This window comes from Mus caroli, unplaced genomic scaffold, assembly GCF_978045245.1.
Source record: "Mus caroli unplaced genomic scaffold, Mus_caroli_1 scaffold_8, whole genome shotgun sequence".
Taxonomy (NCBI): domain Eukaryota; kingdom Metazoa; phylum Chordata; class Mammalia; order Rodentia; family Muridae; genus Mus; species Mus caroli.
Genome location: NW_028227263.1, coordinates 71,203,311 through 71,227,628, shown reverse-complemented (window position 1 = coordinate 71,227,628; position 24,318 = coordinate 71,203,311). Strand labels below are relative to the sequence as shown.

Sequence of the window (24,318 nt, the reverse complement as noted above, 5' to 3'; positions counted from 1 at the left end):
TCCCATGCTTTTTTGGTTAGCTTAAGCAAGAGTTTTATTTACAACTTCTTCATCTCTTCAATTGTCTTGTTTCTACTGTGTCTAGCATTCTCTGTACTGAAAAGCGTCATGTGCTTACTGTCTATGGTGCCGGTGTGAGCGAGGCTTGCTCTTTAGAGGCACCAGAAAGAGGACATTGTCCACCTTCATGCTTTTAATGGACCTGTGGTGGGATCAGGATGAGGCTTGTGTTAGAGAGAGCTGAGACTGGTGTGTGGGTAGACAGATGAGTAAGCGAAGAACTGGCCACCTTACCTGGGTTTGCTCCGTTGCTTTCTCCTAAGTAGACTCGCCTCCTTAAACACCTGGCCTGAGGAAATGCTGACTCATTAGACCTTCCTTACCCTTTCACAGCTTCAAAAAGAAAACACCTTTCACCAACTTTGCTTGCAATATTGAGAGAAACTGTAGTATTTAATCCCTTCACTTCCTTTCTGTTGTGGTATTTAAGATTGTACATTCACATTCTCCAAATCTGTGTAAGGTAAGGAGCTGCACTCTGTCCCCCTTAAAGAGACTGTAGGACTGCCTCTCCTGGAAAACATTAGAATACTTTTTCCCTTTTTTGGTTTTGCTTTTGACACAGGGTCTCTTTATATAGCCCTGTCTGTCATGGAACTCATGTCATGGATCAGGCTATCCTCGAACTCACAGAGGTCTGCCTGCTCTGTCTCCGTAGTGCTGGGATTAAAGACATGTCCATACCTAGCCCACCTGTGGGTTTATTTTAGGGTTTTGTTTTAACCTCCTTTTCTATTCTTTCACCTCTCTTTTCTGCTTTTTGCTTCCTTGATTCCTCTTCCTCTTTACCCCTCCAACGTTTATTACAGTCCCCAATGTCTGAAAATGAACGGCTGTGTCTGCTCCTGAGGCATAGGAGATTGGCAACTGGAAAGGTCTGGAGAAGCAAGAAAACAGGCAAATGAAGTCACATAGTCCCATGATTGAGAGGTGTGACAGGCAAGGCGGTCTCAGCCACGTGACTCTTCTTAGTCCCAAGAGTCCTAAGAGACATGCGTACATTCATCCTATGCCATCTCTTTAACTTTCTTTAGAACTTTCTCAGACCCCAGATGAAACAAAACCTTAACTCGTGATGACTTCTAACCCTTGCCAGACATTTTTGTAGCTAATTCTACATCCTAGAGACATAACTCTGAACTATTTGGCTAACATTTTTCTGATATTAAATCACTGCTTTGCATTCTGCAGGGAGATGCTGTATATGCCTTGGCTGGATTCAGTGTCTCTGTGTCTTTCCTGAATCGCCAAGGCTGTTGTACAGACTTGTAGTGTTTAGTATAACACCGCCTTTCTTTATTAGCATACTACTGGCATCAAAGGGACTGAGGTCGTTCCTTGCTGTGTCTGACAGAGCCTTTTTCACTGGGGACTTGTAAGGAGGAGGAGGAGGAGCAGGAGGAAGCCTGTTGGAAAAGGAAGCCTTGTTTTTTCTCTTAGTCTGTAGATGATTCATGTTCCCACCACTGCAATTAGGTTTCCAAACCTCCAAGGCTGCTGGTGCAGGTCTGAAAGGGCAAGTAATGACGATCTTGAGAGAGCAGGGTAAAGGGTGTGGAGGCTGCGGAGGGAGGAACTGGCTAGCTAGCGGCAGCCAGCTAGGGAGGGAGGGAGGGAGGACATCTGGGGGAGTGGTCTATTTTCCTTGTACTCAGCCCGGCCGGCTGTCCTTAGATATTTTCAACTTAAGTCAAAATCCAGCCCTGCTGCTGAAGAGCTGGAGACTGGCTAAAAAAGTGGATACTCTAGAAAACACCTCCAGATTTTTTTTTCTTTTTTCCCCCCTTCATATAGGTTTCTAGTCTTTGTTGTTTTAAGGAATTCTCTCAAGCCGTCACTTTTGAAATAGCCACCTTCCAAAAAAAAAAAAAAAAACCTCCGTCTTCGTGGCTAAGTGCTTACTGGCTCTGGGTTTTCTGCATACATGTGCCAACCATTATGCTTAGCCAGTTCGTCCTTAATTTTTCTACTGGAGTTCTCGGCAGTGATGGAAAAGATCTGTGTTTCTCTTTCAGTCAAGATGTGCACAGCAGCGATCTTACTGCAGACTGCTTTTATTATGAATTATAAACTCGTCTCCGTGCTCTGAAGTTGCCAGAAAGTCCCCACTTAGTTCACAGATTTGGAGTCTGCTTTTTTTTTTCCTTAACCGGAGACTTTTCTATAAATCGGAATCTGGAAGCTGAAGTCTCCTCCCGCCCACTGTGAGAATTTGGGATTTCGGACCTGTGTGAGCACATTGGTCCCTGGATTCAGCAGATACCCGTCTACATTTTGTCTCTTCTTTTCTGCATCTGTACAAAATGTATGAGCGGCACAAAAGGCGCTATAGCCTGTGTGACATCTCCAAGGTGGACAGGACTGTCGATGTGGTGTTGCTGAAGGTAAGAAGGGGCCACACCTCGTACAGTTTGAACATCTCAGGAAGGCTTCTCTCTGTGCCCTTACTGCCAGGTCTTGATCCTTCCTAAACTAGGATGAAGTGTGAGAAAGCCTGAGCTAACAGTGATAGAAGACCAAGAAGGGGGGGGGGGGATTTAAAATTCTTTAAAGGCATGTCTGAACAGAGGCTCTGTGTGTGTGTGTGTGTGTGTGTGTGTGAGAGAGAGAGAGAGAGAGAGAGAGAGAGAGAGAGAGAGAGAGAGAGAGAATGAATCTGCAACAAAGCACTTATTACTAAAATAAAATTTTACTTGTTCTAAGTAGAATCTAAACAATCACAAAGGAGGAATTCATTCTCAGAGCTGCCCTTTTGCTAGATGCCTCTGTTTTCTGTTGCTTGCCCCATCCCCACACCTCAATTCCACCTCCCTTTTGCCTGACTCTCTTTCTCTGTGTGCTTCCTTTTCTGTCTGTCTCTTTGTCCCTTTGTCTGTGTAGGTCTTTGGTCTTTCCTATCTGCTCTTCTCCTGTCTCTCCCTCAGTCTTAGTTTTCCAGGGGAACAAGAAGTCAGGGCTCTGTTGGAACTGTCTCTAGTTGACTCTTTTCCTGCCTTAGCTTCTGACCAGTGATAAGCTGCATTTACATTTGTTTGATTTCACATCATTAGTAATGTTGGGTGTCTAAGCGGAAGGGGGCGGAGACTCTGAACTGGCTAATTGTTCACAGAAGACATCCTTGAATCTAAAATTAGTAAGGACTTCTACATTCGGTAAGGCCAGAGTCTGGGAATGTTGGACAACTCATGAAGTACTTTTTGGAAGTTTAGCTGTTTTCTGGCAAAGGCAGGAAAATTGGAAGTCAGCCAAGTACTTCATAGAAGCCAAAGAACCTGAACATCTAAATTTTGGAAAGTGAAGCAGGCTAAGTAGAAAAGGAATAATTTTGGATAAAGTACTAATCTAATGTCTGGGTTAAATAAATAGTGGAAGTCTACTGTTGGTGTTTCAACTCTGTTTAGTACTTGAGATAACCCACTTTCTTTTATGACATTTCAATTTTTTGCTGTTGTATGTGTGGCATGGCTCACCTGTTGTATAGTCAGAGGGTAGCTTGAGGGAGTTTGTTCTGTCCTTCAACCTTGTGGATCCTGGGGATCAAACTCAGGTCATCAGGCTTAGCAGCAAACACCTTTACCAACTGGGCCACCTCACCCTTGTGCCACCATCCCCTGCCCCTTTGAGATAAGCACCTACTAACCTTGGTAAAGCATCCGAGACTAGCCTAACATTACCTTCCCTTGGCCTTTCGGGTATGGGTTACAATACTTAGTCTCTCCTTACAAGAAGCTGGCAAATGAGCTCAGAAACCTAGACACAGAAGCCAGTGAAATCCACATTGGGTGCGGCCCTCAGAGGAGGTGTGATTTGTGGTGTGGTGGTGTCACTGCCCCTCAGTAATCACTGTCAGGTGGTTTAACTTGCCAGGCCTACTTTGTAATTTGGTGTTTTGAACTTGTTCCAAAGATGATGTTGGTTTTAATTTCTCTGAAAAGTCATTTCCTCTGAGAGATAACAATTATCTTCTGATATTTTGCCCTCTTATATAAGAACTTTAGAAAGGCTACTTTCTAGGATCTTTGTCTTGTGATGTTGCGGCCCTTTTGATTTAACAGGCCAGGGAAAGGCGGAGCGCTCTTCTGTTGTCACAGGAATCTCTCTTTCCCCCTCCCTCAGTGTGGTTTTTGGAAGGTTGGGGGAGACAGAAGAAAGCAAAAGAGGGTACTATTTAGGTGGCAGAAGGGGGTGGGGGCAAGTGATAGCTATAGGGGCAAATAGCAAAGTATAATGATACACATACCAAAATGTTACAGTGAAAACCATTATTTTACAAATAGGGGCTAGAGAGAGACTCAGTGGTTAATGACACTTGCTGCTTTGGGGGAGGACCTGGGTTTGATTCCCAGTACATGCATGGTGACTCACAGTCATCCCTAACTCCAATTCCAGGGCATCTACTGCTTTCTTCTGATTTTTACATACATCAGGTGTGCACTTGGGGCACATATGTATATACAGGCAGAATACTCATAAAATAAATAAAAATTTTAAAATTAATCCAATCAAATAAAAAGGAATGCTAAAAATATATAGTATCATACAAGTTAGTTGGGTATGAAAGCTTTATATGAGTTAAGCTAACTCAGTTCAGGGTTCTTCATTTGTAGACACTATTTTTATATTTCCCTTTTCTGTGATTTATTTGACTTGAGAGTTATTTGTCAGGCAGTGACTATTTTACCCCATTTCCTGAGGAAATACTAGAAACACGACTGCGAACTGAGGGGCTGAGTCTAAGAGGATCTTCCTAAGATCAGCTAACCAGAGAAACATGCAGAGGCTGTGTACTAGGACAGAGACAAGTAGTGTGCTTCATTCGGCAGAGGCTGAGAAGAGAGAGGTCTTGTCTACATGAAGGATGAAGGAAGAGTTTTAAAAATAATGAACTGAGTCTCTGAGGAAGAGAGAAACTGATGTGTACTTCCTGACAGGTAGGAGCATTCTGCATATAGTGCAGCAAGTTCATTGTAAAGAGACTGGAGCCAGAACCGATGTGCAAAAGCAAGCAGCCATAGTTAGGAGGAACCTTTCCCACTGTGCTTTAAAAAAAAGATCAAAAAGAAGTTACTATCACCCATTCCATACCTAGACAAAGGAGTATCTTACTTCTTTTTAAACTAACCAGAAAGAATATTATCTGGTACAAGAAAGTCCCTTAAAATATAAGAATTTGGGATTAGAACCTAGGTTCAATTTATTCCATTTTTATGTCAATGAGTTGTTGAGATGATGTTATAGGTAGCATCATTAAAAGGCCTATTTCAGTTAAAAAAAAAATAAAGGTGCTAAAAGTGTTGGAGAAGGAAGAATTCCTTGTAGATGCTACATGTGATGAAAGATCATTTAACTACTGTGGCCTGAATCTTAGAATCCACTAATTGTGCCTTTTTCCCCACTTTGATGAGGGTTGAGTTTTTCTTACTGGAAACTTCATGGTATAGCATAATACAAATATTCTTTTAAGCCATTTGTCTCTGCAACATAAAGTGATGGATTGTTCTCTGATGTATTTTTTAAAGATAGTAATCAATAGTTCAAGTGAAAAATAATAATAAAATAAAAGATTATTCTGGCAGTGTGGGGATATATTAGACTGCTGCTGTGGCAGGCCCCAACATGGTCAAATAACCTTTGTGGAGTAAAATAAGGCGAGAATAGATACTGAGACATTAGCATGGGATGTTTGCAGTCTTAATTACTGTCTCTTTTCAAATACAAGAAAACAGGTTAGAGTAGCCAGTAATTCCCCCTGTTGTCACTCTTCATATGTAATCAATGATAGGAGGCAAACCAAAGTCAGACTCTTCACAAACAGTGTATTGTCTTGCTCTCCTGAGGCTCCCTTGAGTTGACCCATTCCTTTTATTATATGAGTATATACACAGAGGTGTACATGCACATATGCACCAATATATATGATTTTCTATCATAGACTTGTATTGCAAGAGGTCATATACATAATGTTGATTAACTCTTTCCCAATAGGGGAATTCTTTTTATGACACTTTGGATAGATGCATGATAGCAAGAGTTCATTTGCCTCACAATCTGTAGCAGCTTTTCCCTATAATTCTTTTGCCTCTTCCTCTCCCTCCCTCTCAGTGGTGTTCTCCAATTACTTTCACAGTATTTTGAATTTCAGTATTTTCTATTAGCATTTTAAAATTCATTTGGTGCACTGGGAAATGGCTCAGTCCACAAAGTGCCTGGGTTTAGGTCCCTAGAGTCTGTGTAAAGGTCAGGCATGGCAGTGCACATCTGTAATTCTGTGCTGGGGAGATGGAGACAGGAGAATTCCTGAGGCTTGCCAACTAGCCAGGCTAGCTGATGAAGATCACTAGGTTCAGAGAGAGACTGTCTGAATTGTAAAATAGAGTTTGATAGAGAAGATTCCAACATTGCCCTCTGGCTTCCTTACCTATGTGCAGTTTCCATTGGACGCATGTACCGCTTAGATACTCAGGTGATCCTCTACGTTCTCACCATACATTTGCATAGTTCACTAAGTTTACATTTTTTTTACCTTTATTGGTATACTTGTGCATACAGAATGAGATATCATATTCTTACTTTAAAATGTAATAGATTTTTTAAAATGATTTTACTGTCTTAACAATAAATGCCTGATTGGCATTGAACTTGTTATATAGACCAAGCTAACTGGAACTCACAGAGATCCACCTGCTTCTACCCTCTGAGTGCTGGGATTAAAGGTGTGGGCCGTCCTGTCTGGCTTTAAGTTATTTCTTGATTGAAATGAATTGATGTTTTAAGATTTGTAAATACAGATTCATAAGCCTTGTGCTAACATAATTTTTAATTAACTTTAATGTTAAAAATAACTAATAATAACTTTACTGTAAAAATATAGAAGTGAAAAGCAACAGTCATCTCAAGGTTTAGATTGTGTACCTTTCACTTTGTTATTCCAAACATAGAACTCCAGTTCCTAACCTTTGACATTCAAAGAAGTCCCTGTGAATTAGCGTCATCATTCCTCATTAGTGTTTTATGCCCGAACTTTCTGTGGCTTACTCTTAATTCTTATCTATGTTGTTTATCATTTCTGTGTAAATAGTCTTGTCCGTCTATCTGCCTGTCAAAGTCAAGGTCTCAGTAGCCTAAACTAGCCTTGAACTCACTACATAGCTGAGAGGCTAACCTTAAATAGTCCTGCTTTCACCTCCCAGGTACCATGATTACAGGCCTGACTCCATTCCATGCAGCTTTCTGAAATGTCTTATAAATAGCAGAACCTATCTAGATAGTCTTCCCCTGGCACCCCAACCCAGGATACTTATCCTTGGTTAGCATCCCTCTTCCTTTGCATCTGACATTCTTCCTTTGCCTCCCTCTTTCTTGATACAGACGTGGCTTCCGGCTCTTTGGATAAATGGTTTATAACTATGAATCATATGTTTAAAATGGGATATGAAATAATTTTGGTTGTTGGCAGGGGCCCTTTGGTACCAATATGCCCTTTTCCCCATTGTTCTTCAAGAAGCTAATGTTGACTTCATATGTTGACTGATGAGAACCTTCCATAGCCAGACGGAGACTGACAAATGAGAGCATTCTTAAAAGACAGCAAGTGCTTGTGGCTTACTCACAAACTAGCATACCAAAAAGGAGGAGCCCATCTGTGTGTGACCGGGCTTGTAAATATAAGATTAGTGCCTGAGTTAGGGCAATTTTAGGATCCACTTGTGTCTAGTAGTTTAGTAAGTTTGAGTACCTGGAAAACCACAAATCTGTTATTAATAATAACATTAGTCTTAATGTCACTGAAAATTTAATGAAAGCCAATTTTGTAACTAACAATTCAGCATGCTAGTTGAATGGTCATGGGATTTCTAAGTGTTTTCTTTATGATAAATGAAAATACTTAGAAAATGGCAGTCCCCTCTATGTTCATTTCTTAGACAGGCCATGCAATCTCATTAGCTGAAGCTCAGAAGGAATATTTAGATGTTAGATTTTTGCTTCCTTTTCTTCAGCCTTGTTGTATCTTTGTCTGGATTGTCTAAAAAGATTGCAAAGGAAATAAATATTTGTGGTGACTGGGAAGACTGGGTGTTACCATAGCTGTATTATTAGAATGTTCAGTTACAAACAGTGGTACGACACTGCCAGAAACAAGACAATGCAAAAACATATTCCTCTATTTTGAAACTGGTAGAATCTCCGGATGGGTGGCTCAGGTTATCACAGAGGCCCCGGGCTACACTCAAGGAATAGAAAGAATACCAGGCTGGGTCTGACGTTTCTTGCAATGTGCCTTTCATTATCCTGTACTCTGTACACTGTAACTCACTAGAACCTTGGAGTGCTGCATCTGAGTGGTGTCTGAGCTGGGGTTTGTGGCAGTACCTATGAGCAGAGCAAAAATACGATGACTTAAAAGTATGTTCTGAGTGATTTCTCTTTCCAAATGATACAGGTATTAAAACCTATTTCTAATGTCTACCTACCTGCTAAGTAAAGTTTCTGAATCACCTTGAACTAGTCTCTGCTTTTCCCATTCACTGAGTCACTTGCCCACTCTGTATTTTATTCATAGCTCTGTGGTTTCCTGAGAGCAAAATCTATGTGGGGAATCTCATTCTCGTTATATCATCCTTTTCTAAATTAACCATCCAAATACTAGTGGTGTCCACAGTGATCTGAACTTTTTGCTTAACCTACTCAGAATTAAATTTAAAAAAAAAGAAAAGAAAAAAGTATAGTGCAAGGACCCAGTTTATTTTTTTAGTATGTAAACACCTTGGCTATAGAGATCATTTTTGAGGGAAAGGTCTAATAGATGACATAAACATTGCTTTATTCGGGAATACCTGTTAGCTTTTGATCTCCTCCAACACGTGTCAAAGTGTTACCACATGTGCTCAGTGCCCGGCATTGTATCTCATCAACAGCAAGCATATGAAAATACTCCTAATAGAGCCGCATAGTGTGGCTTTTACTTGCCATGACAGTGAGGCTATGGAGATGAAGAATTACAACTGAGAGTGGTACAAACCTGTGTGCCACATCAGCAATTCCGAAATAGGGCAAGGGGAGGGGGTATTTTTTAAACCAATCTCTGTGTCTTGGGGAGTGTACTTACATGGTAAGCACAATATTATCCACACATGAATATGATATGCTTGGCGTTGCTTTTACACAGGATGTGGTTGAAAGTGCTGATGCATGTTTTAGCATTCTTCCTTTACTTGATGCAACATGGAGATTGCCCTCTGGCTAATGGCATTGACCATGACTGGTAGCATCTGGCTCAGATTACTAGCTATAATTTTGGCTTTGTGGGATGCCTGTCAACTTTTGTTTAAATAAGTTTGCATCTCTTAACTGCTGTACACTCACTTTTTAATCTGTGATATAATTTACCATTTTAACTACTTTTGAGCACACTATACAGTTCCGTGTTATTAACAGTTATACTTTTGTAAAAGTGTCACTACCAGATAGATCAAAACATTTCCTTTTTTCCAAATGGAACTTCTCACCTGTTAAACACTAACCCTCCATTCCTGTCCCATGGAACCCTCCATTCTGCTTTCTGTCTGATTCTGACTGCTCTGTGTGCCTTACCTAAGTGTGCAGGATTTGTTCCTTTGTGGCTGACGGTCTTACATCACTTAGAACAACATCTGAAGTTTATACAAATTGTAAGATGTGTCAGTTTAAGGCTAAATAACATTCTTGGTTAACATCATAGACTTCATTTGCTCACACACTGACCATCCGAGCTGTGTTAACTGTTGAGCTGTTGTGAGTGGTGGTGCTCTGACTGTGTATATAACTACCTGTTTGAAACCCTGCTTTCATTCTTTGGGTATATGACCAGAATTGAAATTGCTGAGCCAAGATAATTATGGTTTTTAGGCATGGCTACATTGTTTGCCACAGTGGCTCTAACAGTTTGAGTTTCAAAAGACTTCCAGTTTCTCTGCATTCCCAAGTAACAGCACAATGATTATGAAGTGATAGCCCATTCTGGGTTTGATCTGCATTTCTCTAATGTGTACTTTTGTGCTATTTGTATTCATAAGCCAGTGAGTTGAGCTGAAGCTAATCTCATCTATAAATAATGTGTTGTCTAACCAAGTCTTGGATGTATACACACTTTTTTTTAGCATATTGCCTCAAGAATATGTGAAACTAAACTAAAGCCTTCGTTTCCCACCTCTTTTAACCTTGTGGAGCCTTCCTCAGTTTTAAAATGTGGTCTAGTCCTCAGTCATAGAAGAATAAAACTTCTTTGTTTTATTTTTTAATGAAAGAGTAAAGCAACCCATGAAGGGCATCTCCTGGTACCTCCGTTTTCAAAAAAGGAACAAAATGTATTTTTTATTATTATTTTAAAAGAAAACCATGCTTTAGGAGAGATACAAGGCCACCTTGTTATGATGGCAAGAAAAATCACAGGTAAGAACAAAAATATTGGCAAAATGTAGCAAAATTGCTAAATGGTATAGGCGTTTTAGAAAACCTCCTGAAGTTCCCAAAAAGTGAAATCTAAGTTACCATATACATAATTAAGCAGTCCGTTTCTAGGTATATTCTTAAGGGAAATAAAGACATCAGTCCTCAAAAAAAGCTGATATAAATCATGTGTGTAAAATGTTCATAGTATTATTTATTCATAGCAGCTAGAAAGTCAAAACAACCCAAATGTTTAGTATTTGATGAAAAGATAAGTAAAATGTGCTATAGCCATACAGTGGAATATTATTTGAAATTAATATAATACTAATACTACAACATCGATGAATATTGGGTACATTTTGCTGAGTAAGAGAAAGATCACAGAAGACTAAAGAGTGCATGGCTACATTTATAAGAACTGTTTAGAGTAGGCAGATCTGTAGACAGAATATGGCTCAGTGCTTCTCTAGGACCAAAAGAAAAAGATTTAAATGTTGGGTTTCTTTTAATTGCCATGATAGTGCTCTGAAATGAAATGATGGGGATGATTATATAGTTCTGTGAATTGTCTAATACTATTAAGTTACAGTCTAAATGACCTAAGTTTTGTGGGACAGAATTTATAGAAAGATATTAAAATGCAAAATGTTATAGTTGCACATGCTCAGTTACATACATGTTCTCATGCACACATACAAAATAAACACAGGCTGCATCCCGAATGCTTTCATAAGTGGAAGAGCGAGTGAATCCAGAGGCATGGTTTACTTTTCTTTAAAAGACCCTTTTCATGTAATATATTTTGATCGTGTTTTTCCCTTCCCCCAACTCCTCCCAGATCTCACCACCTACCCAACTTTATGTTTTCTTCTCTCTCTTTCTCGAACAAAGACAAAAACAGTAAGACAAATTAAAAAAAAAAAAATTACTAAAACAACAAGCTCACAAAAAGTCCAGCAATAACAGCAAAAACCATGGAGCTCATTTTGTGATGACAACTACTCGTGGGCACTGGGCCTGCCTGGTTTATATACCCAGTGACACTTAATTGAAGAAAACTAATTTCCCCTTTGCCAGCAGTTCTCTATTGCAGATAGCTTCTTTATGCACTTACTGTCTCAGTGCTGGGCCCTGACTGGCTTGAATCTGTGCAGATCGTATGCACTGGTGCTGCTCTCTGAGTTCCTATGTGTCAGGGAAACGCTGTTCCCCTGCAGTCATCCACCACCTCTGACTTGTACAGTCTTTTTACCTCCTCTTCCTTGTAGATCCCTGCATCTTGAGGGGTTTGATGAAAGCATCCTATTTAGGACTAACTGCTCCAAAGTCCCTTACTTTTGTAAGACCCACCCTATATTAATTCCCATCTACTGCAAGGAGAAGTTTCTCTGATGAGGGTTGAACAAGGCACTATCTATGGGTACAACAGTACAGTCATTTCACTGCTGTTTCCTTTAGCAGAAGAATAGTTGTAGCATTTCCCCTAGGCCCATGACTCCCTAGCCCTATGTTCTTGGCCTCTCTAGCACTGTCAGGTTCCATCTCATAGAATGGACCTTATGTACAGCCATTTGTGTCACTGTCGCACCAGTGTATCGTACAGACAGATAGCTGTTGTGAGCCTCAGGGTTTGTAGCTGCTTTATCCTGATGCTTGCCTTCTCTGATAGCTTGCAGAGTATTTTCCAGTACCCTAAGTGTTGGTTATGAATGTTAGGCATAAAGCTTTTATTTAGAGTTTAGCTAACAACACTGTACTAATGTTGGGGTTTGGCTTCTCAAGACAGGGTTTCCCTGTGTATTCCTGGTTGTCCTGGACTCTTTGTGGACCAGGCTGGCCTTGAACTCACAGAGATCAACCTGCTTCTGCTTCCTGAGTGCTAGAGTTAAAAGTGTACACCACCACACCCAGCTTCTAACGTTGTTTTTTTAATACTGGCAAGTATTAAACAAGAAAGGGAGAGAAAGGCATATACAGGAACTTCCTGTACTGTCTTTGCAAAGTGAACGCATTATAGTAACCTATGCCTCTTTCTGTCAACTACAATGATTATAAACAATTATTAAATAAAATTAGAATATAACCATAAAATTAAATTTGAGAGGCTATAGGAAAGTTGAAAGGAATATTAGTTTATGATCATTCAAATGTAGTTGCTCACTTAAAATTTCAGTCAAATCAGTAATTTTTTTTACTACAAAGGGATGATCATATTGAGATATTTCAGTACCTATGTTTTTTAAAATTAATGAAAAATATTGGTTGTTTTAAAATGTGAGGTAGTTCTGAAATTTTAGCTTCCTTAAGCTAGTAAGTTAACTTGTGTCTTAATAGGACTGTTTGCCATACAGTCAGCCTTGGAAAGAGTCTGGAGCAAAAGGATCAGTCAGCAGACCTCCAGACATGCATGAGGCTCCTGGAAGGTTTCCTAACACCAGTATTTCCTCATCACATAATATACTCTCTTAAAGAGATTCTGTTTTACCTTAATTTTATTTTCTTTCTCATGAATAGTTGCACAACAGAGTGATCACTAAATGTACCATATTGGTGCCTAAAATGAGAGAAACACAGGGTTTAGTGAATGCCTAGTCAAGGAGAAGAGTGTCTCATTCACACAGTGGCCATGAAATCAGGAGGATAGTGAAGAGTTAAATTCGAAGACACACATGTTAGCCTTTGCCAAAATGTTGGCTGAAAACATCATTGAAGTACTGGAGAGGGGAGGAGTTGCCTATTTAGGGAGACTCATTTGCATGTTCTTCACTCTGATATTTGAGACTCCTCTAAGCTTTCTGATTTCTGTTAACTAAGTTTATTTCAGTGCTTATGCAACCTCTGTTATAATGAAAGGGGCAAAAGGATTGTTTTAATGTTTCCCACTTCAAAATTTACTTTTATGCTGAATTGTGATAGCTTTGCTTGCTAACAGAGAAGCCTCTCACGGTAAAAATGAGGTACAGGTTAAAAAAATTAGAACATTCTCTGAGCCACTGCTTGGGGATTGTTTTTATTTGTTTTAGTTTGGCTTTATTTATTTGTTTTTTAAAAAGAAAGTAGGCTTCTGTTTCTTGTCTTTGCCATCTGCCTCTTAACATAAAACTATTTGTGTTGTTTTAATTGGCAATGTTGCATTGTATGGATGTATGACAAGTTATTTCTGTCAGTCTGAGTCTCCCATGAGTTAAGCTGCCATTAAAAAGTCTTAGTACAGAAATATGTTTGGGACTGGTAAGACTGTTTAGTAGGTCAGGATGCTTGCAAACAAGGCTGATACCTGAGTTTAATAACAGGGATTTACATTGTTGTATAAGGGAACCAACTGCCTCAAGTTATTTCTGACTTCCATATACCATGGCATGAGCACAAACACACATGCATGCGTGCATGCGCACTCAAACAGAGAGAGAGACAGACAGACAGACAGACACAGACAGACAGGGAATTTTAAAAGAAAGATTTTGCTTTTATTAATAACTTTATTATTGCTGGGTGTAATCTGAGTGTTGTTTGACATTGTAGAAACTGCTAGCCTAGTTTCCAAAATCTCTCCTTTTACATGACATTAACAGTGCGTTTGAGTTTCCATTATTTTATATTCTGGTCAGCACTTTGTACTATTAGTCTTTAATCTGAGCTGTTCTAGTAGACAAATATCTGTATGCCTATGAGGTTTATTTTAATTGTTTTGTGTCTGCCATGTTTATGGAGGTCCACCCACCCACCCATTACCCCGCCACCAGAGACCGGAAGAGGGCATCAGATTCTCTGGAGCTGGAGTTGCAGGCTATTCTGAGCTGCCTGGCATAGGTTTTCTCTGAAAGAACAGCAGGCACCCCAAACCTCTGGGCAGTCTTCCTTAGAGTTTTCATTTCTGTTCTCCTGTTGAATGGCACAGCTAGGAATGCTTTCTTGTGTATGTCTGTATTAGTGCTGTTTTTTAGTAAGCTGCTTATTCTAGTCCCCTGCCTGTTTGTTCCCTATTGAAATAACGTGGCATCTTTGTCAAATTAAGTAACTGACTTCAGTTCGTTTCCACTGACCTTTACTCTGTTTTATACCAGTACTATACTGGTTTCATTCGTGTGGCTCTTAAAGTCATGTGTATGATTTTAGGGATATAACTATTAGAGTTTCTGATTTACAAATGTCCTTTCTCTGTATGAGCCTTTAATTTCAGAATTTTTTTTTTAGTTCCATGGTGTAAATATTATTCATCTTTTACATTTTCCCCTAACCAAATGTCTTGGTGTTGCTATAAATACTATAGCTTTTACTTTCAGTTTTAGTGTCTACGTATCTTTGTCATTACATAAAACTAATACTGATTTGGACGTCCGTCTCACAACACTCGGGCACTTATTCTAGTAGCATGTTTGTTGTTTGGAATCTTTGTAGACAGTTAGGTCATCTTTGAGTCGTTTCACTTCTTCTACCGGTTGCATGTATTGTTTCTTTTCTGTTTGGTGCACTGAGTAGCCCTCCAGAGCAGTGCTGGATACAAGTAAAACAGTGGCTGTTCTTCGCTCTTATTCTTGATTTCAGATTAGTGCACTTAGTCTTCTTATCATTGGGAATGATGTTGACTACTATATAGGGTTGCTTTGTGTTTTAAGAATGTCTTATCAGGTTAAGGAATTTTTTTTATGTTAGTGTTCTGATCATTTATTTTAGTAGGTATCAGTTTTTCCCAAGATGTCTTCCCCTTTTGGTTTTCCTCAGTTTGAGGGTTGGTAGACCTAAATTGAATTTTTTAATTGTTTTTTTCTTGAGACTATACTGTATTTACATCATTTCTCTCTTCCCTTTCCTCCCTCCATCAATTGCTGTTACATACATATTTTTTGCAATACTATGATAGAGTTCTTAGAATTAACCCGCTTGTTCATGATCTGCTTATCTTCCACATGGATTGCCTAAGTCAGGTTACCAAAAATTCTGCTAGTGATTCTGCACCATTCCTAAGAGTGACCAATGCTTTTCTGCCTTTATCTGGCTTTGATGTTGGAGGCTCAGAAAACAAACTGTGACCTGTTGTTTATTTGTCTGTTTCCTAAAACTGTTTGCATAAGATCTGTGTTATGGCTCCCTTAAGTGTTTGTGGGATTCACCAGAAAGCTCCTGGCCTGGGGTTCCCCTTGAAGCAAAGTTCTAAACCACAAATTCAGTGGCTTGAATGAATACTGAAGTTATTATGTCATTGTGAGCCAATTTGATCATTTCTTTAGAGTTAGTGAACTCTACACAGACGTTGTTTCTAGTGAGTCTTTATTATCCTTCCTGTGTGTAGAGCCTGTGGTTTCCCTCTTAGACTTGTGGCACCACTATGTAGCTCGGGTAACTTGTAACCTTCCTCATCAGAGCAGCTATGGTTTGCTGATACTATTGACTAGCTTTTCTAACTGTTGAAACTAGCTGTTTTCCTGCTTTTTTTTTTCCATTATTAGTCTTGTTTATTTGATATACACTGGGTAGTTCAACAACAATTATTTATGGTGGAGAGGCTGGGAACGGCTTAGCCTATGGGGCTAGATGCTTTCAGGAGATCCTGCTGATGAAGTCCTTGAGGATTCCTGGACAGGCACTGTGGTCCATCCATGTAGAAAGGCCCAGAAACACACTCTTTGAAGATGTCTCTGTTGTTAGGGATATCTGTTTTGTTGGGAGAAAGATTCTGGAGACCCAAGGAGAAGCAAGCAATGGTACAGAAAGGTACCTCCATAGAAAGGGAGAGGGATACCTGAGGGATGCTGATTGTTCCTAGAGGCTTAAAGGGTGTGAAAGCTAGTACCATTGCATGGATGAGGTCAGCCAATCACACCCAAGCATTTGTGCTCTCCTGCCAGGCTTGTGATGGGTTTAGGAAGAAGGACTTCCTTTGATCCATGCCAGATTCTTTGGTAAACGATATTGTCTCAACCTGTGTTAACATGGCAGGCTTTCTTCCTTTTTTTTTTCCTCCAGAGAAAGGGAGTTAAAATATTCATATAGTCATCAGTTATTATTGATAATTATAAAATAATAATAATTGAAGTAGAAAAGGTGATGTTTCTATCCCATCTATGAAAGATAACTACCTGAAGTTTCTGCTGTGCTTCTTTTCCAAGTTATTTAAAGTTAGTCTATCTATCTATCTATCTATCTATCTATCTATCATCTCTCTATCATCTATAATGTATTAATCATCAATCTAACTTCTAAAATCTATCTAAATATCATCTCCATTTCATCATTATTGCCATCTACCTATTTATGTATCTATTTGTGTATCTATCACAGATATGGAAAAATATGAGAACTTGAGAACTTCATAATTATTTAAGCCTATCTGAAAAGCAGATATGAAAAATGTATTTTTATGTATAAGGCAATATTGACAACACTAAAAACTCTGCATAATGTTCCATAGAGTGGGACATAAATCATGATTTATTTAGCCAGCTTTCTACCAGTGGACATATAAATTATTACTTGTCTCTAGTTTGGTTGAAAACAATATGCAACAAAATGTAGTGTGTGTGTGTGTGTGTGTGTGTAAATTTTTCTTTTATTTCTGAGTGCTGGATTTCTAGAAGAAATGGGATTGCAAAGTCAGGGGTCAACACATTAGAAATCCACATTAGAAATCTTTAGAGTTAGGACAATTATCATCTCTGACACCAGGCTGTGAGAGTTCCTGATTTCTGTTACCTCTGGCACCATCTGGAGTCTAGTTCTAAATTTAAAAATGTTGCCACATTGAAGGCTGAAAACTAGTATTTCATCAGTGCTTGCATTTGTGATTTCTTAATGGATATGAGGTTTTGTATCTTTACATATTCACCACACATTGGTATTTTCTTTTTCTCACTCACCTATTAAGACAGTTCCTTGTTGAAGGAAGTAGGTCACCAGGGAAATGCCTTGGTAATGTCCTGCTTTCTGAATCACTCATTTCTGTCCATTCTAGGGTTTTGTTTTGTTTTGTTTTGTTGGAGGTTTTGAATTAATGTACTGTCTTGATTTTTTCCCCGTTATTGGAAGTAGATTTTTCTCTTACATAATATATTCTAATTACAATATCTCTTCCTCACCTCCCCTCTAGATCCAATCCTCTGGTAGTAGCCTTTAATCCCAGCATTAATGAGGTAGAGGCAGGTGCATCTCTGAGCTCAAGGCCTACAGAGTAAGTTCCAGGATAATCAAGTATTGAAAAAAGAAACAAAAATATTTTAAAAAAGAAAAAAAAAATATGTTCCTACATGATAATAATAAGATACAACAAAAATGTATCTTATTGTACAAAGATACAAAATGTAAAAAGATACAACTGGATGGAATAGGCCAAAGCAAACAGAAGGGAAAGAGCCCAAGAGAAAATACAAGAATATAGACACACAGACCCATCATCTGCACATTCCAAAACCCTATGAAAACACTAAACTGGAAATCATAACATATAGCCACAAGACCTATAGGGTAAAAAAAAAAAAAAGAGAAAAAGATACATATAAATAAAATAAAAATAATAAATAATAAAACAAATTTTAATGGAAAAATTTGTGAATTCCACTATGAGACAAGGGACCTCGAAAAATGCCATTGTGCACATTTTCTGCTGGCCATCTGCTGCTGGACATGCAACCTACCTTTAAGAGTGGTCTTTTTCCCCAGTGAGACTTTCTTGGAGGAAACTAAGTTTTCATTTGCAAATGGTTATCAATTAGAGATAGCTTCTGGGATGGGGGCATGTATCTGCTTCATTTAGCTCTAGGACTCCATTTGGTACAGACCTGTGAAGGCCTTGCACATTCTGCCCCAGTCTCTGTGGGAGCATTTGTATGCCAGCACTGTTGTATCTAGAAGGCCTTGATATTTTGTTATCTGTCTCTTACACACTCTTCAAGTTCCCTGAACCCTTATGTGAGGAATCTGGTGGAGACATCTCTTTTGGAGCTGAGTGTTCTAAGCGCTCTTACTCCCTGTTTCATGTCTGGCTGTGGGTCTCTGTATTAGTCCCAATTTGCTACAAGAGGAAGCCTCTGGTGATGGCTGGATAAGGCACTTATCTATGAGTATAGCAGAATATCATTAGGAGCCATGTTGTTGTTACCATTTGATTGTTTGTTTGTTTTTTCAAGACAAGGTTTTACTGTGTAGCCCTTGCCGTCCTGAAACTCACTCTGTAGACTGGAACTCACAGAGATGCATCTGCCTGCTCTGCCTCCCAAGTACTGGAATTAAAGGTGTGGGCCACCGCCATCCAGCTGTCACTTTTGGTTTTACCCTAGGTCCCTGGACTGTCTGGTCTCAGGTGCTTGGTTGCCCAAGCAGTGTCAGGCATTGGTTCTATCTCATGGAGTGGCCCTTCATTCACATCACATGCTGTTGAGCACTTACTCCCACAAACTATGCTACCATACATTAGCATGCCCTGTAGGCAGAATGCCATTATCAGCCCAAGGGTTTGTGTCTGGGTTAGTGTTTACCTTCCTCCTGGAACCTTTTTCGTGAAGCATTCTAAAATGTTACATTTTTGTTCTAAGTGCTGCAGTTACTGCTTTCCCACAGATTTTTATTTGGAAGTTTTAATTTGTATTCAGTTCAACATATTTTCTTTTAACATTTCTTAGATGACGGATGGGTTGCTTAGTATTTTATTTGTAAAAAACGTTTTCTCTTTTCTTTTTTAAAGTTTATGTGGGGTTCCAGTCTTTTGATTTGGGTTTCTGGTTTAGCAGTGTTGTGGTTAGAGAAGCAAACTCTTTGTGATTTTAATCCTGTTAAATATGCAGAAGTTTTACTTTCTTTAGAGTTGTCTTGTATATAGCATATGAACATCTTTCTCTTTTTCTTTTTTTTTTTAAAGATTTATTTATTATTATAGATAAGTACACTGTGGCTGTCCTCAGACACTCCAGAAGAGGGCATCAGATCTCATTACAAGTGGTTGTGAGCCACCATGTTGTTGATGGGATTTGAACTCAAGACCTTTGGAAGAGCAGTCAGTACTCTTACCTGCTGAGCCATCTCACCAGCCCACATATGAACATCTTAAGTGCACTTGTTAAGAAAGTACCCTGCTGGACTGGAGAGATAGCTCAGTGGTTAAGAGCACTGACTGCTCTTCTGAAGGTCCTGAGTTCAAATTCCAGCAACCACATGGTGGCTCATGACCATCCATAGTGAGATCTGACATCCTCTTCTAGGGTGTCTGAAGACAGCTACAGTGTACTTGCATATAATAATAAATAAATAAATCTGGAAGGAAGGAAGGAAGGAAGGAAGGAAGGAAGGAAGGAAGGAAGGAAGGGAAAAAGGAAAAAGGAAAAAGGAAAGGAAAGACGAGAAGAAAAGAAAAAAGTACTCTGCCTGCCGCATGTTCTGTGTGTCAGTTAGTCAGGATCTTCGGGTGTCTCTGAAGTTTTCTAGATCCTTGCATGTACTTGTTCTGTCAGTGAAAACAGAGATGAATATTTGATGTTAATTAAAAGCACATACTACTTAAACAATTAAGCTAAGAAGTTGTAAGGATAAGGCAGCTAAGCAGAATGGATTTGCATTCTCAAATCTTGCACACTCACTCCCAGTGCTGTTCCTGCTGTGTTTTGCCCTTCAGAGCCTGCCTTCTTCTGTTAATAGAGCAATATAAACTTCTTGTAGCTATTATGAACGTTTGATGAGAAAATGAGTGCTAAATTCTTTTTTTTTATCCTTAAATTTCTTATTATTTAGATGCATTTTATACATCAAATATATTTAATAATATTGATTATTTTGAGAATCAAGTAATTCATAAAAATTTGTTCAACTTTTATATTCATATCCTTTCATACCCTAAAAATATCATCAATAAATATTTAATACTATCACTAACTGAGGATCCTAAATCTAATGTTGAATACTAAATTGTTTCAAAACATACAAAGTATTCTTTGGGAGCTAAACATAGTAAAAAAGCATAAAATATTAAAAATGAATCGTTAAAAAATATATTTAGAAGCCTTTATATGATACCACGTGACATAGTGAGAGTATTTAAAACGCACTATATATCTGTGTGCATTGTCAGTCAATCAGTTTAAGTAGAAAAGATTATCAGTGTTTCTAAGAGAGAAATTATCAGTAAGCATATTTTAAAAATTTCAAAATAGCAAAAACTCTTTAAAGTTAAACATTAAGAAAATGCTAACAAGCAGTAAAAAAATTATCAATGATATTCCCATGATGTTTGTAGAACATGATTTTAATATTTTCAACTGTTAATATTCAACAAACAGAATAATTATTTTAAGATATATTTTGTTGTTATGTCTCCCTTTTCATTTCTAATTTTATTAATTTGGATACAGTCTCTATGCACTCTGGTTAATCTGGCTAAGGGTTTATCTATCTTGCTGATTTTCTCAAAAGAAAATCAGCTCCTGGTTTGTTGATTCTTTGTATAGTTCTTTTTTATTCCTATTTGGTTGATTTCAGCCCCGAGTTTGATTATTTCCTGCTGGCTACTCCTCTTGGGTGAATTTGCTGCTTTTTGTTCTAGAGCTTTCAGATGTGCTGTCAAGCTGCTAATGTAAGCTCTCTTCATTTTCTTTTTGGAGGCACTTAGAGCTATGAGTTTTCCTCTTAGCACTGCTTTCATTGTTTCCCATAAGTTTTGGTATGATGTGTCTTCATTTTCATTATCATTAAATTCTAAAAAGCCTTTAATGTCTTTATTTCTTCCTTGACCAAGTTATGGTTTGATAACTTTTTTTTGATAACTTTTGGTTGAAAGTTGATTTTATTCCATATTAGAATGGCTACTCCAGCTTGTTTCTTCAGACCATTTGCTTGGAAAACTGTTTCCCTACCTTTTACTCTGAGGTAGTGTTTGCCTTTGTCACTGAGGTGTGTTTCCTGTATGCAGCAAAATGCTGGGTCCTGATTACATATCCAGTCTGTTAGTCTATGTCTTTTGGGGGGATTGAGTCCATTGATGTTAAGAGATATTAAGGAAAGGTGATTGTTATTTCCTCTTATTTTTTCTGTTAGAGGTAGAATTATGGTTGTGTGTCTATCTTCCTTTGGGTTTGTTGAAAGATTACTTTCTTTCTTTTTCTAGGGTGTAGTTTCCCTCCTTGTGTTTGTGTTTTTCATCTATTATCTTTTGTAGGTCTGGATTCGTGGGAAGATATTTTGTAGGTCTGGATTCATGGGAAGATACTGTGTAAATTTGGTTTTATCATGCAATATCTTGTTTTCTCCATCTATGGTAATTGAGAGTTCTATTGGGTATAGTAGCTTTGGCTGGCATTTGTGTTCTCTTAAGGTCTGTATGGCATCTACCCAGGATCTTCTAGCTTTCATAGTCTCTGGTGAGAAGTCTGGTGTAATTCTGATAGGCCTGCCTTTATATGTTACTTGACATTTTCCCTTACTACTGTTAATATTCTTTCTTTGTTTTGTGCATTTGGTGTTTTGATTATTATGTAACAGGAAGAATTTCTTTTCTGTTCCAGTCTATTTGGAGTTCTGTAGGCTTCTTGTATGTTCATGCACATTTCTTTCTTTAGGTTAGGGAAGTTTTCTTCTGTAATTTTGTTGAAGATATTTACTGGCCCTTTAAGTTGGGAATCTTCACTCTCTCCTTAGGTTTGGTTTTCTCATTGTGTACTGGATTTCCTGGATATTTTGGGTTAGCTCTTTGCATTTTGCATTTTCTTTGACTGTTCTGTCAATGTTTTCTATGGTGTCTTCTGCCCCTGAGATTCTGTCTTCTATCTCTTATTCTGTTGGTGATGTTCGCATCCTGATCTCTTTCCTAGGTTTTCTAACTCCAAGGTTATCTCCCTTTGTGATTTCTTTATTGTTTCTATTTCCATTTTTAGATCTTGGAAGGTTTTGTTCATTTCCTTCACCTGTTTGATTTTGTTTTCCTATAATTCTTTAAGGGATTTTTGTGTTTCATCTTTAAGGGCTTCTAGCTGTTTAGCTGTGTTCTCCTGTATTTCCTTAAGGGAATTATTTATGTCCTTTTTTTTTTTAATTTTTTTTTAATGTCCTTCTTAAAGCCCTTTTTCTTCATCATGAAAAGTGATTTTAGATCCAAATCTTGCTTTTCCGGTGTGGTGGTATATCCAGGGCTTGCTATGATGGGTGAATTGGGTCCTGATGATGCCAAGTAACCTTGGTTTCTGTTGCTTATGTTCTTATGCTTACCTCCCGCTATCTGGTTATCTCTAGCGCTGCCTGCCCTTGCTATATCTGACTGGAGCCTGTCCTTCCTGTGCTCCTGGTTGTGTCAGAACTCCTCGGAGTCCAGCTGTCTCTGTGATCTTGTGATTCTGGAATCCTGTGATCCTAAGATCATCCTGGATGTGTCAGAGCTCCTGCGATTGTAAAGCTGCCTCTGAGACCCTGAGATTCTGGTGTGACCAAGCTCCTGGGGATCCTAGGATCCTGGGATCCTGGGCATGTTAGAGCACCTGGGAATGGTGCTTATTCTGGGTGTTATAATACTGGCTGCTGAGTTTGCGCCCAAAGTCTGCTCAGAGCACATCTGATCCTATGATCCTGAGCATGTTAGAGTGCCTAGAGGTAGAGCTTCCTCTGGGTGTTGTGGGACGGGCTGCAGGGTTTGGGCTAAAGGTCTGCTAAGGGCACCAGCCCAGACTGGAAGGTTCCCAGGTCCCGCTGGTCCCAGTTACTTCCGATGTTGGGGCAGATGTTGTGTCCTCACCTCTGATCTTATGATACTAAGTGTGTTAGAGTGCCTGGGAGTGGAGCTTACTCTGGGTGTTGTGGGACCGGCTGCAGAGTTCGAACCCAAGGTCTGCTCAGGGCACCCGCCCAGACAGGAAGCAACCCATGCCACTGGTTGGGCAAAGTTCCTGGGTACCTGGGTACCCCTGGTCCCAGTTACTTCTGGTGTTGGGGCAGATGTTGTGTTCTTCTCACCCCTCAAGTACTGAATTCTTAACATGGCACCTGATGTAAAGTTATTCTTAAATAGGAATCATTTTATATTTTTAAAATTCTCTATGTACTTTTCAAAATTGCAAGTTACAACACCAAATAAGTATTTTAGTATTTTCTCTTTTTATTTGTTAATTTCTTTATTTCACCCTTGGTCTGAACTATGGCTTGCCTTTTGTTGATCTTTTCCCATTGATTTTGCATGCCATTTTTACTGACAGTCTTTTCAGAGCTTTCAACTGAGTGTAGACTGCCTTATTTTTATTACAGTAGAGTTTTGTTTTCTTTCCTGGCATAACTTTACCTACTTTGCATTAAAATAATAACAGAGGGAATAATAAATAAATTTTTCTGGAGCTATGAAGTTTTCCTTATTGTCTGAAACAAATTATTTGTGTCTTCCAGATCAACCGAGAAAGCTGGTGTGCCATAGAGCCCTGCCCTGAAGCAGCATCTCTCTTAGCTTCCAAACAGAGCTCAGGTATGCTGCGTGTTCATAGTCCTGCTCTACAAGAAATAATTTGATGTTGTGACCTGCCATTCTTAAGTATACTAAGCAGCAAACTAGAAGAAGACATGTTTGTGGTTTCGTTTTATAAGCATATGACTTCACAATTGAGATAAAGGCACAAGAGTTTTCCATAATTTTATTTTAGGAATTAATATTAATTTTATTAATTATGAGGCTATGAGTCGTTAATCATTTGTAAGGGAATCCAGTGGTATAATAGTATAAATACACACTGCTAAGACCAAATCTGTGGTTCTTAATTTTGACTGTATTGATGCAAAAACAGAAACTGTAGCTCTTACTTTAAGTGGAATAAGAGGTAGTTTATTCTAGAGCCAAACTTGAGTATCCATAGCTCAGGAACATGGATTCAGGATATCCCA

General features: G+C 38.8%; 1 protein-coding gene across 8 annotated transcripts in view; it reads left to right on the top strand.

Annotated features, from left to right (window-relative positions):
• The window catches only part of Akap13 (A-kinase anchoring protein 13), a 280,085-nt gene that overhangs the window by 166,392 nt on the left and 89,375 nt on the right, over positions 1-24,318 (top strand). For 7 of the 8 annotated variants that reach the window (XM_029479051.2, XM_029479049.2, XM_029479050.2 and 4 more), the window contains exon 9: positions 23,830-23,905. In XM_029479051.2, the coding sequence (XP_029334911.1) occupies positions 23,830-23,905 (76 nt within the window). Of the gene's footprint in view, positions 1-1,744; positions 2,445-23,829; positions 23,906-24,318 lie in introns of those variants that run through there. The other variant, XM_029479052.2, reaches the window with a different exon arrangement.